This window comes from Zootoca vivipara, chromosome 14 (assembly GCF_963506605.1).
Source record: "Zootoca vivipara chromosome 14, rZooViv1.1, whole genome shotgun sequence".
Taxonomy (NCBI): Eukaryota; Metazoa; Chordata; class Lepidosauria; order Squamata; family Lacertidae; genus Zootoca; species Zootoca vivipara.
The window spans coordinates 7,339,536-7,359,271 of NC_083289.1; the positions used below are offsets into that span (position 1 = coordinate 7,339,536).

Consider the following 19,736-nt stretch of genomic DNA (forward strand, 5'->3'; position numbering starts at 1 on the left):
GATGCATTTTTCTGAAACCAGAGGTGTGTTTTAGATTTGATACAAAAGGCTGAAACAGCCATATTTTTTGACCCGCATGCTGTATTTATCGAACTGTATAAATGGGGAATTTATAACTGCCATGTACTGCCATGAAGAGGTATCTCTATTAAAAATGAATTATAGCAGTGGTGTGCATCTTTGACTTATTTCTAGCTGAGATCAGGAATTTGTGCAGTATGATTCAGAAGTTGCACAGGAGACGTTTACGCATCACAGGTCATGGCTGCTCATAAATGTGATGCACCAAAGAGTCAGCAACGATAATGGGAGTTCTCCGGTGCCCATTTCTGCACCTCAAGCTCCTCCATCATTAGAGAAGGCCCTGAAATAACTGGAGAGAAGGGGAAGGAAGGCAATTTACCCAGGTCCCTTAGGGACCATGGCTATTGCTCATCAACCGAGGCTCCCCCACCCATTCACCTTCTTTCACCACCACCACCCTTTCCATGCCACAGTTCAGTGATAGAAGAGCTGCTTTGCATGCAGAAGGACCCAAGTTCATTGCTCAGCCTTCTCTCCAGAGAGGGCTGGGGAGGGCCTGTCGGACTGGCAGCAGCGGCTCCCCAGGGCCTTTTCAGGCGAGGACTTCTCCTCCCCCAGCCCAACCTGGAGAGGCCACCCTACACCTTCTGCAGGCCAAGCAGCTGCTCTGCCCACGGAGCTGAGGCGGCCCTGCAGAGGGAGAGGGGCTGGAGGAGAGGCAGGACAGGCAGGCACTGCCACAGGAGGGGGTATCTTCATGTCCCACCCAGCCCCACGGCTTGGAGGGTCTCTCCCTTCTCCAGCCCCCCCAAGGACCACCACGTGGTGTCTCTACCGCCTTTCCGCCCGCCCGCCTTCCTTTCCCTCCCGCATGGAGGGGGCGCTGCAGGCGCCTCCAGAAAGGCAACTCCGAAGCCGGCAGGCCCTTTGGTGCGCATGCGTGCTCGTTCCGCTCTCGGCGCAACGGCAGAAGGCGCGGCGGCAGGGAGACGCTCTAGCTGCGTGCTCCGGAAGTTGCGGCAGCGGAACTTCCGGTCCGGGAGGGGGAATCGCCCTTTTTTCCCTTTCCCTCCCACGCCAAGCGCTGCGATGCGTGTGGAGAAGTGCTACTTCTGCTCCGGCCCCGTCTACCCGGGCCACGGGGTCCAGTTCGTCCGCAACGACTGCAAGGTGAGTAGGGGCTCCTCTGAGCATGGGCAGAGTGCCGCCTCCTCCTCAGGCAGGTACGTGGCGGGGAGGCGGGTCGGTCTGTGGAGACGTCACACCCGAAGCCCATCCTTAGGGCTCCTCCATAGCGGCCTGACTCTCGAGGGCTCGCATGATACGTGTCCCCCCTGTATTGGGCATTCAGACGTGGCTGTGTGACAGCTGCGGTTGCATCCCGATTGGCTCGCGGGATGTTCACGCATCTGCCCAGGAACCATCCCTTCACCCACCCACCGCACTTTTCATTTCGCTTCCCCATCTGATAAAAGCCTGTTGTTGCTTAAAAGTGGGTTGCCGTGTTTCCCAAACTTGGGTCCCCAGTTGTTGGTCTATAACTCCCATCATCCCTGACCACTGTTCCTGAAAGCTAGGAATGATGGGAGTTGCAGTCCAAAAACAATTGGGGACCCAAGTTTGGGAAAAACTGCTAGGGCGGCAGGGGTCTCTAACACACCTCAGTTGTGCCAGCCGAAGGTTTTGCTCTGCACTTGTAACGTATTGACAGGCTAGAAGCAGTCCTGGGAACTCCTACCCTTCAGGGTAAACACCATTTCCTAGGCTGCTTGGATTGTAGTGGCAGAATCAGACATCACGAGAAATGTTGATAAAGAGATGATTGAGGGAATAAAGAGATGATTGAGGCTCTCTCTTCCTGCAGGTGTTTCGGTTTTGCAAGTCAAAATGCCACAAAAACTTCAAGAAGAAGCGGAATCCAAGGAAGGTCAGATGGACCAAAGCGTTCCGCAAAGCATCTGGGAAAGAATTGACAGTGGTGAGTGTGCGAGTCGGGTGCTGTTGGGCACATCACTGTGCCCCAATCCCATTCAAGCAAGTGGATTTCTAGGAGTGCTGTAAAATTATTATTTAAAGGTTTTGAGGCACGGAAGTGTCACTGAGTTTGCACTGCTGGCCTGTAGCTGTGGAGCAGCAGCTGAAATGACTGAGTAGCTTGAATAAACAAAGTCAAGTCTGCTGCCCCAAGATGTATTGATTTTCACTGGCGAAAGAGATTTGAGGGGACTCTTTTTTAAAAAATGTATTTATTAAAGATTTTCTCAAACAACAAAACATACAAAAATACAAAACACACAAAGAAAATTACAAAACATAGAAAAAAAACAAGAATACAAAAAGAATACAAAAAAATGCAAAAACAAAAATTCTAACTATAACCCTTACAGTATTTCCAATCTATTTACTTCCTCATTCCACCTCCTTCTGCGATTCTTTACATATCCTCTGTAGTAAACTCTAAATCTTATATAAATTCTAATTGTTACTTTAACTATACCTTAATTCTTTAATCTTTTATATCTTATCCTTTTATATTCTATCTAGATCTTACTTCTTAATTAAATTGTCCTTAACTTCTATCGATACTTATTTCACACCATTGTATTATCTACAACCTCTATTTTATCTCCCTCACTTCCACCAATTCTAATCTATTATACGTTTATTCTTTAAATAAATTTTAAATTTCTTCCAATCTTCTTCCACTGCTACTTCACTCCGATCCCAGAGTCTTCTGGTCAGCTCAGACAGTTCCATAAATTCTATCAACTTCTTCTGCCATTCATCCACTGTTGAGGGGACTATTAGAAGCTTTTATTCAGAATGTTCCACTTTCAGAGGCAGGTTGTCTCTTTGGATATCAGCTTCTATGGAGCATCAGTTATACCTTCATGTCCTATTTGTGGACATCTCTGTCATTGTGGGATGCTGGACTAGTTGGATCCACTTGGTCTGATCCTCCTTTTTGGTGAACTTAGCTTTGGTCCTCTTGCCCATATTTTGCCTTCCAAAGTGACGTTACTGCAGAGCATTCTCCATGCTCCACAGCACAGCACAGCACAGCACCAACACCCACTCACTATGGATGTACTTAAGTTGCTGATTGGGTCTTTTTGTGGTGTTGGCATTTTTGCTGCTTATTCTGTGAAAGGGACTTTTTGTTGATTATGGTCTTAGAGATGAGTGGTGATGCATACAGTTGAGGAGGAGGTAAGTCATTTTCTTGCCTTTAGCTTGCAGCTCTGAGCAGCTGTGAGTTCTATGGTGGACTTGCAAATGTTACATTGGACTTGCATCTTTTGAAAAATGTTTCGAAAGGAAGACAGGTGTTTCGGGCACCAGCTTGAAACTTAGTTGTCTGACACTAATTCTTCTGCTTTTAACCATGTAGGATAATTCATTTGAGTTTGAGAAACGGAGAAATGAACCCGTGAAATACCAGCGAGAGCTTTGGAATAAGACAGGTATGTTCCATTCCTATATGCGGTGGGGCAGGATTAAAAAAACACAAGTAATGTTAGCAACGTTGTTTTTAACCAGCATAACTTAGCAGTTCACAGCATGTGACATTTAAAAGTGCCTGTGAATTTTGTGCCAGCATTTTCTAATGGTGCAAATAAAATCATGGGGTGGGAGTTGAGCTAATGATCAAGTATAGCTATTACTATTACTACTACTACTACTGCTACTACTAGACTTTATATACCGCCCTATACATGCAGGTCTCAGGGAGGTTCACAGGATAAAATCAGAATATAAAACCACAAAGTACATAAAGTAAAAACAACAATAACCCAATAATTGCAATAACCCCATATACTGTATGCAGTTAATGAACATCTGATGAACATGTGCAGAAGGCCATAGCATGTGATGTAAGCATTTCATTTGTTCAAAGTCCTATGTTGCTCAATTGTAATAAAGCCCTGTAAAATGAGTCAGTATTATCCCTCTTGGCAGGTGGAGGGGGGCCTGTCCAAGACCAGCTAGTGAGGTCATGGCTCAAATGCAGTTAATTTTAATATTACAATGTTTTTCTTTTTCAGTGGATGCAATGAAGAGAGTAGAAGAGATCAAGCGAAGGCGGCAGGCCAAATTCATCATGAACAGGTGAGGGGCGGCAATCCCTTTCCCCTTTGAGGCATCAGCTGAGAGTGGAGGGCTTTGACCCCAGCTGCATGTTGTAAAATCACGAATATTTTGCAGTTGGGATGAGTGGAGCTATTTAACACCATTGGCAAAATTTGTAGAAGTTTTTTTCCCATAAATTGGTTCTCTTGGGCTCCCTTGAGATGCCGGGGAAATTTGGAAGGAACAATTTGCTTCTCATGATGTTTCTGGGGGCAAAATCAATGAACAAGATCCACCAGTTGAAAGTGGGAAAAGTGGTTGGCCTTATAAGGTCATAATTGTCTGATGTACCCAATATGACCATGTGCTTTGCTGTGAGGGGTGGTTTTTTAAAAATGGGTTTCCTCTTCATTGCTAGTACCTGGACTTCTGTGAGTGATATCTCGGTTCTTTTCGACAGGCATGAAATGTGTGCTCTAATTTATGTGCATTTAAAATCTGCTTGTACTGTACTCTACTTTCATTGATTTTGCAATAAGAGTGTTCCTGTTCATTTCTTCTCTCCCACCCACCCCAGATTAAAGAAGGGGAAAGAGCTTCAGAAAGCACAAGACATCAAGGAGGTCAAGCAGAGCATCCACCTTCTCCGGGCTCCCCATGCAGGTGAGGCTGGCTGATCAGGAAGTCCTAAGCAGCCTTTTGTAATATGAAATGGGTAGCTTAAAAGCAGCTGGCCGGTTGTGATGTGAGCTTCAGTAGTGCAGTGATGTGAGAAGTAGTACCTCGGGTTGCGAACTTTGCCCCAGGGTGAGAACGGAAATCGCGCGCCGGCGGCAGCGGGAGACACCATTAGCGAAAGCGCACCTCAGGTTAAGAACGGACCTCCGGAATGAATTAAGTTCGTAACCCAAGGTACCACTGCACTATAAAATCACAAAAAATCCAAAAATAATCAATCCTGACAAATGCAGCAAAAATTAATTATATTAAAAAGGCCAGTTAAAGATGGATTAGACTTAATTAAGAAAAGGTGGGTTTTTAAAGCTGTTTTAAAATGTTCAGTGTTGAGGCCACAGCAAAACCTCTTGAGGGAGAGGGAGTTCTGCAGTCTGAGGTTTTCCAGAGGACCATTGAAAATCATAATTTTTAATTTCTTTTCAAGGCAAACCCAAAGAGCTGGAAGAGAAGATGGTTCAGCAGTTACAGGACACCATGGATGTGGAAGGTGCCTCCTAGAGAGCAGCTCTTCTGGAGCCTGTTTGTTTATTTCTGTGTCTGTGAAGTGTGAGAAGCAACCTTGTTTATCTCTCTTTTCTGCTTTGGCCATGCTGAGTGTAGCTGTCAGAGAAGAAGACGTGAAGCCCATTGAAATGGACTCTCTGTGCAAAAATTCGGGTGGAGGGAGTAAAGTGGCTGACTTGAAGAGGATGGTTTCTTACTAGATTTTTATGCAACTCTGTTAATTCAAATCCAGTGAGATGAATGGGGCATCAAATAAAGCATTGTGCAGAAGAGACATGTGCCTGGAATTGAACTACTTGTTGCAACCAGCTCGTCAGTCAAGGCATAAATGGCTTGTGAAGTGATGCTTGGAACGTGTCCCCTTAGGACTTATAAAATCCAGCATGCTGCCTTATTCTGCTCAAAGAAGAAATATGGACACATATACATCCTGCATGGAGCTGTCATATACTAGCAGATTTACACAGGCTAGAGGGGGTGGGGGAGAGGCTGATCGACTGGTGGATTTCTGGGTGATTTGCAGTAGATCAGCAAAGGTTTTCAACTGCTTAATGCTAGCAACACGTAACAGTTGCTATTGGGCTGCTGAAACCAAGGATTTGAAGGGAGGAGGATTTGTGTGTGCTGAGAGCTCAGTTTTGATGATTGAAGCACATTCCCAGACAGATCTATGAGCCTGTAAATCTTGAATCTGTTTCTCATGCTTGCATTCCTTCCTCCTCACTGAGAGACATTGAGGCTACCCTTGTAGTGCAGGCCTGGGTGTTTACTCACCCAGTAAAGGGGGGAGGGAGATGGCACTGGACTGTCCCTCCTTTGGCCTTGACCAGGCATCCCCAAACTTCGGCCCTCCAGATGTTTTGGACTACAATTCCCATCTTCCCTGACCACTGGTCCTGTTAGCTAAGGATCATGGGAGTTGTAGGCCAAAACATCTGGAGGGCTGCAGTTTGGGGATGCTTGGCCTTGACCTTGGAATGGCACCACTGTCTAGGATCTGCTGGAAGACTGTGGTGGGTGGGTTCCTTTTATTTCCTGGTGGGTGGGCTTCCCTTCTATTTCTTGACAAGTGACAGACATTGTCTGAGCCACCAAAGGTGATTGTGTGTGTGAGAGAGTGCTTAGGGTATTGGTGAATCCAATATTATGGTGTAGATTGTGGTTTAAAGGTAAAGGAACCCATGACCATTAGGACCAGTCGTGACCGACTCTGGGGTTGCGGCTCTCATCTCGCGTTATTGGCTGATGGTGCCGGTGTACAGCTTCCAGGTCATGTGGCCAGCATGACAAAGCCGCTTCTGGTGAACCAGAGCAGCACACGGAAACGCCGTTTACCTTCCCGCTGTAGCGGTACCTATTTATCTACTTGCACTTTGACGTGCTTTCGAACTGCTAGGTTGGCAGGAGCTGGTACCGAGCAACGGGAGCTCACCCTGTTGCGGGGATTCGAACCACTGACCTTCTGATCGGCAAGCCCTAGGCTCTGTGGTTTAACCCACAGTGCCACCCGCGTCCCAGATTGTGGTTTAGGGCATCACAATTGTGCACCCTGAAAGCCCCCTCCTGCTGCAAAGGAGCCAGCATCTCTGCCCACATGTGTCCACCAGGACCAGCACTGATTCTGACATTTATGCAGCAAAGTCACTTTAAGGTTACAGAATTCAACTTCTTTCAGTACAGAGTCCAGCTATTTGTTTTTTATTGTTTGTTTTTAAGTAGAATACATTAAAAAAACTACAAGTCAGCACATAAGCCAAACCAGCTTCCAAAAACATCTAAATAGATAGGCTTTGAGGCAGTGAAAATTTCCATTTGTTTGAGTGGCACCAGCAAGGTTAGAATTTCCGAGAACAGCAAAAAACAACAACAAAAATGCTTTAAAGAGCTGATTCTAAATTGAATGAACGCTAAACAACTGGGGAATGGTTGGGTGTGTGGTTTCAATGACATAATAGGAACAACAGACATTTTTATTTTATTTTTGGTGGGGGGAGAGGTGTTGGTATAAAAACCCACCACCCTGAGATTAAGAGTCTCATGCTCCACTGATTGAGCTCTCCTGTGCTCTGCTGCTGAGCCATGTGGTCCTTCTCCATGGACAAGGAAGATGAGGGAGACATTTTATCTTTATTACCTTTTCATGAAAAAGAACCACCTACTTCACACTTCTCAAACCAATGCACAAGCCAAAACTCATACAGCCTTTTACATTTGCACACCTATGGATTTTTCTATGCCATTCCAACCAACCAATGTGTACAGGTACGTATCACCTTTGTGGAAATTGCTTGCAAAAAAAATCTCTATTTGTCAAAACGGCATCTAAAAATGAGTTTATGAGATGAAATTTATACTAAATTCTAATGAATTTTCATGAGTATTTTTGTTTTGGGGTGGGAAAGCAAATTGCTATGCATATGTGGAAAATGGGATTGAAGATTGGAAAAAAACGAAGTGGGAGAAATTGGACCTGACAGATTCTTCAGACCCTACTCCTGCAAACCACAAACTTTCCACCCAAACTCCACTTTTCTGAGTAGCCATGCTGGGTCTTAGGAATCACAGCATTTTTTTCTAAGTGCTCACAGACCTGCTGGGCTGCTGATGGGACAAGGGGGGTTTGGGAGGGTGGGTTGGGGTGGCCCCTTCTCTTGCAGAGAGGGTGGGGGGCTGCCCCCGATCTTGGGTTGGGGGAACTGGGCAGCAGGCTGCTCCTTCTCTTGGTCTGAGGGTTTGGGGGCTGCTCTTTCTATTGGGGTGACATGAGTGCTGCGCCTTCTGTTGAGTGTTCCTGGTGGAGGCTCCCCCCTTCTCACCTCGGTGGGGCTGGGGTGTTAGCTGCCCCCTTCTCGTGGGAGGGGGACCTGGGTGTTAGGATCTCTTACTTTTGAGCAGGACTCTGGCAGAGACACATGCCCGACTGGCATGTTCCCTCCCTCCTGGGTGATCGGGAGCTTCAAAAGCTTTCTCCAGCCTGAACATCACAGTGACTGATACCAACTGACATCAGCACACTTATGGATCCGCAGAGTTTGCGCAATTGTGTAACAGACCCCAGCAACTCAGCATTTGGCTAATCTATTTTATTTACATATAAACACACATGGAGCACTGCAACATGGCTCCCTCTCTAGCATCAGGCAGCAAAGAGAATGAACAAAGGACAATAGTCCCACTTCAGGACAGGAAACACAGCAACACAAACATCCTGTTTCCGTCACGTCCGAATCTGGAATGAAAACATACACCATCATGTGATAGACAACAATCCCATGACAATTTTCAGAGTATGGCTTATTTTCGGAGAAACACAGCTCCATTCATTCATGAAATTATTTCTGTACTGTTTTGTCTCATACACACATACATATTCATTCATCGAAGCTGTTTACAGCAATCCAAGCCATAGAAGGATTAAAGACAGGCATGCATTAACCCTTAGTGGAGAGCTGTGTCCTCCTCTTGTCATGAATATAATGCAGGGGGATAAGTGCATGCTTACAAGTATAAAGAAGCACAAACACAGTCCCATACCCTGAAAGAAAGCGCTACAGAAAAATGGCAGTTGCCCTTTGAATTTTAAATCCCCTTAGGAAACAGCGGCCTCTATAGGAAAAACAGTGTCAGTAGGAGGCCGGGCTCTGCAGACTGGCTTGTCCACACCTCAGCCATCAAACAGCAGGGGGCAAAGCAGAGTCACACACCTTGTGGAAGTTGTTCTTATTAAAGGCATTTATTAAAGGTATAAAGGTAAAGGGACCCCTGACCATTAGGTCCAGTCGTGACTGACTCTGGGGTTGCGCGCTCATCTCGCATTATTGGCCGAGGGAGCCGGCGTATAGCTTCCAGGTCATGTGGCCAGCATGACAAAGCTGCTTCTGGCAAACCAGAGCAGCACATGGAAACGCCGTTTACCTTCCCGCTGTAGCGGTTCCTATTTATCTACTTGCATTTTGACGTGCTTTCGAACTGCTAGGTTGGCAGGATTAAAGGTATATACTACCCTTAATCCACAGATCACAGGGCGCTGACGACATAAAAATGCAATATAAAAGCAAAAAATACATGAGAACAGCAAGAACAAAAATAAACCAATAACCCACCCCATATAATTAATAATGTTATTAATTAAGGCCTGTAAACTCTCTTTTATGAATGAAAAACACTGTAAATATTTGAATAAAATGTTTTTATAACAAAAGACCTAAAGAATGTTATCTACCCATATGTGAGCAGAAACTAATTGCAATAGCAAAGAGATATACTAATGTTGAAACTTCGACTGGTCAGGGGTTCGAATTACGGTAGTCTAGAAAGTTGTGATTCCCCACTGGCACTTTAAAAATATTGTAGCAAGATCTTCCCATCTTCCTTTTGAACAGCAGCAAAGAACTGACACAAACTCAGGAGGGGAGGAAGAGTCAAATAAGGCTAATCAGGGTGGTGTTTTAATCCAAGAGAAGCAGTCTACTCAAGCGATTCAAGTGACTCCCTGACAATCCCCAAACAGCTGGCCCCAGACCAATTTGACTGGGTGGAACCAGCAGAAGAATTGATATCCTCCTTCCTCAAACCCCCTGATGAAGAATAACACAGGTATTAAATAGTGGGTAGATAACACAGCGGTTCTTCAAGAAGCTCTTTATTCGGAAGCCAGAACAGAACTGAACTGCATTGCCGAGCCGGCCTGCTTTTATAGAGGCTGGCTCAAACAATGTATCAAACATAATTCAAAGTTCCCTCCTAAAGTTCTGGGTTTGTCCTCACCCCCCCTCCTTGCCCCCAAAGCCTCCCCCTGCCACCAAGAGGTCCCAGGATGCAAAGGAGAGATATGGGTTGGTGTCCCTCCAGCTATTTATATATAATCTCTTTAACTAACACACAGAAAGAAAAAACAAAGAATTAAAAATGTCATATTTCTCAATTTCTTACTTTGTTAGACATTACATTTGTGACTTCCTCAGATCCCTTCTTCCTGGTTTTCATAATTTTCTAATATAATTATAGCGGGTTTCTTGCTCTAAACTTCAATTCTTATTCTTAAAAAGGATAACTATTTTTACACCTTCTTTGTGCCTCCACCCCACCAGGCCCCCTCCTGCCACTAGGGGAACCTGTGAGAGGTGACCGTCCAAAGGAGATCCATTTTGTAGTTGAGATTCCTTCCGCCCCCCTCCCTGTCTCCGTGACTGCCGAAGGAACCGCCATGTGCGGACTCGGTGGATGGTCAGGCACAGCAGTGGGTCTAGTCTCTGGGGGCCCCTGCTGAACATCTGCCGTGGCTTGGCTAGGATCCACGTCCGCAGCTTGTGAGGGAGGTGTAGATTGAGCCTCGCCTTCTGTTACAGCTTGCTCTGGAGCTGGGGGTGCAGTTGGGGGCACTGTAGCCGTGTCCAAATTCCCAACCCTGCGCCTCAGCTGGTCAATGTGTCGGTGCCATAAGAGTCCGTCTTCAAGTGCCACCTGGTATGAGCGGGGTCCAGTGACTCCCACCACCGTGGCCGGCACCCAAGGAATGTCTCCCACAAAGTTCCGGGCAAAAACCTGATCCCCCGGAATGAAAGACCGTGGTGCGTTGGCACAGCCCGGGGGTGCGGCCACACCAAAGTCCGGGTGTAGTCGATCGAGTGGAGATCGAAGGCGGCGGCCCATCAGCAGTTCAGCCGGACTCCGCCCTGTGGCCGCATGAGGGGTGATGTGCTGCACAAGCAAGTACTCAGTGACCTGCTCATGCCAGTCCCCCTGGTTCAGGCGCGCAAGCGCCTCTTTTGCCGATCTCACCATTCTTTCTGCCTGCCCATTGCTGGCGGGGTGAAATGGCGCTGTCAGCGCATGTCGGATGCCCAGTCCCAGGAGGTACCGTTCAAACGTACCTGAGGTGAACTGTGGTCCGTTGTCGGAGACGAGAACATCAGGACACCCATGGGTTGCAAACAGGCCTCGCAGCACCCGGATGATGGCCTCGGAAGTGGTGGATGTCATCAGGGCCACCTCCAGCCACTTGGAGTAGGCGTTGACCACCACCATAAAGGTCCGTCCGTGGAAAGGGCCGGCGAGATCGATGTGTACAATGTATCAAACATAATTCAAAGTTCCCTCCTAAAGTTCCCTCCTAAAACAACTGTCTCCCAAGTGTGTCCTTTAGCTGCTGGCGGTGCAGGTCTCGACTCTTGGCACTTTTGACAGGCAGCAACCCATCTCCCTCCCAAGGGTAGCCTGGAACTTTTGAGTTCTCGAAAATAGCCAAAACAATGCTTTGGAACAGAGGCGGCAGTGGGCTGGGGGGGGGGGAGTTGCACAAGGTGGCACTGGCATTTGAGAGCCCAAAGGCCACCATTGCCATTCTGGGTCTTGTTTGGAGAAAAATTCTCTCCTGACCACTTTCGAGAACTCAAAAGTTCCAGGCTACCCTTGGGAGGGAGAAGGACCCACTTCCCAGCAGATCTCCCAGACCTGAGGTAAGAGCCACAGAAAGACCCTCCTGACGGAGGACCTCCTGTGATGGCAGAGAACTGGCAATGTTCCGGCTGGCCGTCTCTCTCCATTGCTTCCCATTGTACAGGAAGACTTATTCCAGCTCAGAGGGGAGGGAGGGGTCCGCCTTGGCTCTCACATCTGAGACTCTGGCTGTTCTGTGGAAGAAGGGAGAATCAAAGATTTGTTAGACTGTAACGTTAAAGTGATGACTAAAATGCACAATATGTTATTGGAATGGGAAACAAAGAATGAACAAGTGAAATCTTCAACGATACATTGGGCAATAGATATTGGTCATAACATAGAAATGGAATGATTGTGTAATATGGATATAAAATTTACAACTTGCTATGGTATAAGAGAAAATTATATTAAAAATGTTATATAGATGGTATTTAACACCTAGTAGACTGACAAGAATGTATGAATCAAAAGTGAATAAGTGTTGGAAGTGTAAAGAGAAAGAAGTTTCATTTTTTTCACATGTGGTGGTCTTGAAATAAGGTCAAAGCTTACTGGGAAATGATATATAATGAACTGAAAAGATGTTTAAGATAACATTTGTAAGAAAATCAGAAGCTTTTCTCTTGGGAATTATAGGATCAGAACTACCCTAAACAGTATAGAAATGTATTTATATAGGCAGCTACAGCTGCAAGAATGTTATTTGCTAAAAAAATGGAAAGAAGTAATGTCCCAACGAAAGAAGAATGGATAGTAAAACTAATGGATTATAAAGAAATGGCAAAGCTTACCGAAGAATAAGAAACTAAACAATAAGAAGAATAAGACGCAACTTTTTATAATGGAATGGAAATGGGTTATTGAATATTTACAAATAAACTGTGAACAGATTAAGACATTGGAGGGATTATTGCAAAAACCTACAGTTTCAACAATATATATGAGAATAGATGATTAAAAGAATGAGTTAAGATAATTTGGAGTATGCAGAAAATGTGAAAATAAATATAAGGAACCACAACAAGAGGGGGAAGGAAGTTGAGGTTCAAAATGTTAGAATTATAGTTGAACTATTGTTGTAATATAAATGAAAATTATAAATAAAACTATTAAAAAATTCACTTAACACTATTCACTACAACTTTTTAAACAGACAAAAGGCGCCGCCAGTTACTTCTCATTTTGCAAAGTGTGCAGAGCTGATCCCCAAGGCTGCTCTCCTGCAGATGACTAACAAGGTCCTCTGCTCCACTTTCCACATTGGACAGCGAGTGGCTGATTCTGGCTACTCCTGATCAGAGCCAGGATAAACCCCTGGCTTAAACCCAGTGTTACAATGCTAAATTACCCTGATGTTTTCTCCATCAAGCCTCCCCAAACCTGGTTCCCTCCAGATGTTGCTATGGGACTCCAACTGTTCCAATTTGGATGGTGACAAAAAAGGAAACTCAGAAAATTCATCAGAAAACTCCCTGGGAAAATTGCTGGCTCACGACACACACAGCATGGGGCTTAGAAAAGTCAAATAACCAAGGAGCATCTTTAAAAACTAGGCATGTGGTGGGGGCACGAATCTTCAGGATACCTCCCCTCATACCCATGACTTTACCTTCTGCGCAACCAATGGCACATTGTGCTATGGGAGTAGAAAACCAAAGATGTCCAGAAGGTCAGTCAATCAACCTGAACCGCTTTCAACACAAGAACAGAAGAATGGCTGCTTTCTGGCTTCTAACTGATCCAACTGGCTTTCAACTGACCCAGGGATCCTTTCAAATAACTCACCTGGCCTCCCAGGAAACAAAACAAAACATTCCACAGGATTCCACAGCTGGTTGTGAGGTCAGAGCCTGGCCAAGGACCAGAGCCAATGGGCTCTGGGCTCCAGGAACGCTCTCTCTGCCAGGCCCCTGGCACCACTGGACAACTTCAGGCAGCTGCCAAGCGTCTGGCCCAGCCCTGCATTTACCAAGCAGAAGGCTCAGGCAGCTGGATCTAGGCTCTCCTTAAGAGTTTCCCCAAATCTTCCCAGCTTTGCATCTCTCTGGATAATCGAGAAAATAAGGCAGGCCATGACTGTGGTCCAGTTTCTGGCACCTCCTTAAAACTCACCTGTTTGCCCAGGTGTTGGATGGCTAGTGGTCCATCATCTCTAGGTGCACAAACATGTTTTTAAAAGATCCCTAGAGGTGGTGAATGTGGGTGAGCACCCAGGCAGAGAGAGAATGAAGCCCCTCAACAAAAATTTTTTTTAAAAAAGATTCAACCTGCTGGAACTTATAATACACCGTGACCTTAGATAATTCTTTGTCCAGCGCCTCCCCTTTAACCTCACCACCTTGGGTGACCCTACTGGGAGTACGGGACTCCCGATGGCTTTGCTCACAAGGATCACAATGATGATGAAGTCCTCTGCATGGCGGTGGCACATCCAGCTCACCACATCAGGCTTGTCCAGCTTGGCCTCCCAGGCACAGCAAGGGGTGGCAGCCTGCCTTAGGGGTGCATCCACACAGCACAAACCTTTGACCCTTACTCTTGCCAGCCAGCTGACTCTTGGGACCACAAAGGCTCCCTCCAGTGTGGACTTAATTTATGGTTATGACCTGGACAGCTCACCTCAGTGCCTGCTTATCATGTTGCTATGGAAAGGCACCTAGGCTGTGTCCACAGCCAATATCTTTCTGTGCCTGGTTTAATGAACTATGCATGGAACACAGGAAGGTTGGCAATGCTGAGCCAGGCCATGGATCCATCTAGTCAAATACTGTCTACAGCAGGCATCCCCAAACTGCGGCCCTCCAGATGTTTTGGCCTACAACTCCCATGATCCCTAGCTATCAGGACCAGCTATCAGGGTTGATGGGAATTGTAGTCCAAAACATCTGGAGGGCCGAAGTTTGGGGGTGCCTGGTCTACAGTGACAGGCGGCTGCTCTTCAGGCAAGCATCTTTCACAGCCCTCCCTAGAGATTACATGCAAAACATAGACTCATAGAATTGTAGAGTTGGAAGGGACCACGAGGATCATCTATTCCAACCCCCTGCAATGTGGGGCTTGAACCCACAACCCTGAGATTAAGAGTCTCATGCTCCACTGACTGAGCTATCCCATGCTCTGCTGCTGAGCCATGTGGCCCTTCTCCGTGGATGAGGAAGATGAAGGAGACATATGATCTTGATTACACTTTAATGAAAAAGAACCACTTCACAAATTCTTCTCAAACCAATGCACAAACTGAAACACAGATAGCATTTTACATTTGCACACCAATGGATTTTTCTATGCCATTCCGACCAACCAATGTGTATCACCTTTGGGGAAATTGTAGCAAGGATGCCCGAGAATGTACACAAATTGCTTTGAATATCAGAAATGTTCCATAGCATAGAAGTGCAACAAAAACATAGTTGCTGTAATAAACATGCAGGAACATCCAGCTATGATTTAGCACCTTCTTCACAGCCTGCTGGAATGTGCTTTGCCTATGTGTTCTAGAGTCCTAGGCCTGGCATGCCCTGTCTTAATGGTTTTCCCGTAGTTGGCTGCCACAGTTCTGTAGACACCAATTGTCTCTCTCTAGTTACAAAGGGACACCTGATCCCAGGACCAGATCAACACTGAAATCTGGCAGAAGGCCTCAACATCCAGCTGGAAAGGGACTACAGTACTGCTCAGCAGCAGAACAGCTGCCTTGGCATGCAGAAGGCCCCAGGCAGGGTCAATCCAGCTAAAAGAACCTGGTGACGGGGGTATACATGAGACCCTGGAGAGCTGCTGCCAGTCATAGCAGACAATACAGCACTGAACAGAGAGGAAGGAGCTTTCCATGTTCCTGAGCTCTGTTTCCAGAGAACAGAGCTTATAGATTATTGCTATTGTAAATTGGTGATAGAATGTAAATTGCTCCCCTTGTGTTAAACTGACATGCAATTTATACTTGTGTCTGTAAGCAGCAGGGTGAAGGATGGTGGGCTTGGAAAGGCGTTCGAGATGAGTAAAGAGCATTTGTCTCCCCAGCCAGTCCCTTCAGCCATGATTCATCATAAGACCCGTTGTATATTTAAATATTAAAGCTGATCTATGCAAGGCGTCTCTCTGGAGCCTATTAAAAATTCACTTCCCCCTTTACAAATACATAGTAACTCACGAAAACAGATGAACTGAATGCTCCTCACGTACCAGAAAAGCAAGTTCTTGGTTCAAAAACAAATTGTGAGGACACTGCGTAGGAGGCAGAAGAGTTGTGAGGCTCTTCTGCAGTTGAATGCCATGCTTTGCTGATGATTCTCATCTTTGCCTTTTATCACTGTTATGTTAAAGGTCAATATCTTAAGGGACAAGCTCTTTCCTTCACAGCTCACTGGCAGTCATGGACTCAGGTTCAGGCTGCCAACATCTCCCTCTATAGCTGTGCAAGACTCCTGACTGAGACCCCGAAGAGCCCCTGCCTGATCCTGTGGGCAAGTCTTCCCCCAACCTGGTTCTCTCCAGATGTTAGATGGTGCCATCCATCATGTTGGCTGGGGCTAATGGGATTTGTAATCCAAAATAGCTGGAGGGCACCAAACTGAGGTCCAATAGTCTGTATAAGGAAGCAGGTTAGATGGAAAACACAAATGTTGAGAAGGGATTTAGCACTTAAGCTGTTCAGATATATAACTAATGCTTAACCTTGACTTGTTGGCTTAACAATGAGTATAATTTCAACTGTATAGTGAAGCTCTCCTTTCATCTGCCTGGCTAAATGCTGGTCTCCTAAGGGCAGCCCCATCATCCAGGTGTCAAAAACTGAACCATTAGTAAATCACACTGCCAAAGTGGGAGTTAACTCTTTATTAGCAAAATTAGGCTGAGTGTCAGGCCTAATGAGCATAGCAGCTCATCCCCAGTAGGTCTGGCCCCATGAATCAGTTGCTGAAACTGGAAGTCCCCATCTCCCCACAGCTGTCTTAAGTCCCCTCCTTTCCAGGGCTTCTTCCAAGCAATCAGAGTTGCTGAAACTGGAAGTCCATGCAGCCTGCTGCTGCTCCACCTGTTTTGTTTCAGCTCTCTTCTGATTCTGGGAAATAAGCGAAGAGGGGAGCTTGTCGCAGCAGAAGGGGGAGACACCTGTGACTCTTCAACTGCCAGACTAATCTCTGCCTCTTGGCCTCTTTCTTCCCACTTGCCTGCTTCAGCTTCTGCCTCTGATTCTGGACTCCTCTCTGTCACTGACTCTCCCAGCTCATTAAGCCCTGTTACCTCTTCCCAGTCTTCTCCTTCTCCCTCTGACCACTCATCGTTGTTCAACCTCCACTTCCTGGGCTCCAAGGCTTCTTCCCTTGGTGATTCCCCAGCTGGTTCCTCCCACCATTCCTCTGCATGCAACCAGTACATGACATCTAGGTATTGTTGGACTACAACTCCCATCAGCCTCAGCCTGCATGCTAAATTGTCAGGGATGGGGAAGGCTGCTCTAGGGAAGCCCCAGCCAAACTTGCTTCTCCTTGTGTGTGTGGAGGGGGAGGGGGAGGGGGAGAGGGGGAGGGGGAGGGGGAGGGGAGGGAGAGAGAGAGAGAGAGAGAGAGAGAGGGAGAGGGAGAGGGAGAGAGAGAGAGAGAGAGAGAGAGAGAGAGGAGGCCTTGTGACTTGCATCAACCTGGCTTGCAATCCGTCTCCCACTGGAGGTAGAGGCAAATCTCCTGTGGGTTTCAAGAGGAGGGGACTGGATGGATTACCCTCTGCCTAGCCCTGGCTCATGCAAAAAGAGAAATGGAGGTGGGCTTTTGCAGACGTACCAACATTTCTTTCCCCTGCTGGAGAATCTCCAGAAATAAAACTTCAGCTCCACACGTACTCAGCCTCTCTCCTCCTCAGCAACCCAGACTAGGGTTCTGCAGATTCTGCATCAAATCTGTTTACATTTTGAGCAAAAATGGCAGAAAAAGATTTGACACCCCCTGAGAAATTTGGTGATTTCTGCATAAAGAAAAAGGGTTTGGGAGTGGGGAATAACTCATTTTAGGTAGTCGATGAAGCTGGCAAATGCAATTTGGGAGTAATAATCTATCTTTGTGTAAATTAATTTGTGTGTGTGTGTTTAAACTCATTAAGTATGTCAGTGTGGCTCAGTAAATCTGATAAAGTTGCAAACGCATTAGAAGCAGCTGTCTCTGTCCCAAGAGAAGGATGTTTCTATTGCATTTATTAATTCTGTAGGCATATAAAATTAGCCTCCCTTTCCCCCTGACCTCCATTCCCAGCAAAAGCAGAATCTCTCACCTCCCCAACCTTGCAGGGCTTATTCTGACTGCAGGCTGCTCAAGGCCCCCTGCCAGGTGGCTCTGTGCAAAACCTTGTTGTGGACCACCCTTCTAGCCGAGTCCCTGGGGGCAGGGGACTTCATCGTCCCTCTCCCAGCCTGGAAATGTAGGCAAGCCCTGGAAAAGGGCTCCAGCGAGCCAGTACCTCACCCTGCCAGTGGCTGGTTCTCACAGCAGGGTCTGTTCTGCACCCTCCTCACTCTCTGTCTTCTGAGGGGCATTTTGGACAAAAGCAGTATTTGTGTCAAGGGAAGGTGCTGTCAGCCGAGGGAACAGAGACCCCAGGGGTGGTTTTGCCCAAACCCTGTGAGTCGACCAGCTTTTCAAAACAACTTGCCAAATATACAAAAACATTTCACTCCCTTGAGCAGCTCTGGAAACTAGTTCTTTCTGAGGAGGCCGCAGCAGCAGAATCTCCCCCTCCTGGTGAGGATGTGCTCCCTTAGGAAGAAACACCTGCCGTCACTCACACACACACACAGTCAGGAGAGAGTCAGTGTGGTGTAGTGGTTAACAGCGGTAGACTCGTAATCTGGGGAACCGGGTTCGTGTTTCCGCTCCTCCACATGCAGCTGCTGGGTGACCTTGGGCTAGTCACACTTCTCTGAAGTCTCTCAGCCCCACTCACCTCACAGAGTGTTTGTTGTGGGGGAGGAAGGGAAAGGAGAATGTTAGCCGCTTTGAGACTCCTTAGGATAGTGATAAAGCAGGATATCAAATCCAAACTACTCTTCTTCTTCTTCTTCTTCTTCTTCTTCTTCTTCTTCTTCTTCTTCTTCTTCTTCTTCTTCTTCTTCTTCTTCTTCTTCTTCTTCTTCTTCGCCCAAGGCTGGCAGGACAGGATGCATGCATTCCTCAGCAAATGACCTGAAGTTCCAATCATCTGTGAAGATTCAACAGGAAGCAGAGGCTACTTCCTACAGGATGGTATCAGAGAGCCCAGGTCACACAAAGCCCACCTGCCTCCCATAAACCATCTTCAGAGCAGGGGCCAAGTGGGGGTAGGGTAGGGTGGTCTCAGAAGAAGGTGCCTTACAGGTGCTTTTCCCTCTAAGCAGTTCCCAAGGGTCAGCCTGCCTGGGTGCCATCCCTAGCTAAAAACTCTGTCGCCCAGAGGAAAAAAATGAGACGAGTGGTTCTGAATTTTGCCTTTTCCAGCATGGGAGTGAGCAGGACAGGGCAGAACAGAGTCCTCCCTCCCTCCAAGAAGCCAACAGAGCCAGTCTGACTGGAGACTACGGTAGCAAACAGCCCAGCTGGGAATTATTTAGGGGAGCGACAAAGGAGACAGCTCTGGTGTCAGAAGCTCTTCTGTGAAACATATTTTGAAACAGGCTGTCCCCTGCTTAGGGCTCTCATGTTTGGGTCTTTTGCTCTAAACCAGTAATGCAAGCCCATCTCTCCTTTGCTTTCACTTTTGGGGCTTGGATTAGGATAAATGAAAACACTGTTTCTCGCTCCTGCAATCTGGTTGCAGCAGGAGAATCAAGGCCTGATGGAGAAATAGAAAAAAGTTGACCCAGATGCCACCCAGCAGCCTCTCGCCTTTGTCCCACTTATTTGTGACTGCAAAGGTCAGGTAGGTGAAATCTTTGTGCTGGTTCTCTGTGCCTGACTCTGAAAATCAATTTGTGGCTATAATTAGGAGTCCAA

General features: G+C 46.7%; 1 protein-coding gene across 1 annotated transcript; it reads left to right on the forward strand.

Moving 5' to 3' along the window:
• The first annotated feature begins 1,038 nt into the window (after positions 1–1,038).
• Positions 1,039–5,611, forward strand: RSL24D1 (ribosomal L24 domain containing 1). Its single transcript, XM_035131386.2, has 6 exons — positions 1,039–1,194; positions 1,889–2,002; positions 3,416–3,488; positions 4,071–4,134; positions 4,673–4,758; positions 5,258–5,611. Exons 1-6 carry the CDS (start codon positions 1,114–1,116, stop codon positions 5,329–5,331), a joined length of 492 nt encoding a protein of 163 aa, XP_034987277.1. The 5' UTR covers positions 1,039–1,113; the 3' UTR covers positions 5,332–5,611.
• Positions 5,612–19,736: the final 14,125 nt, after the last annotated feature.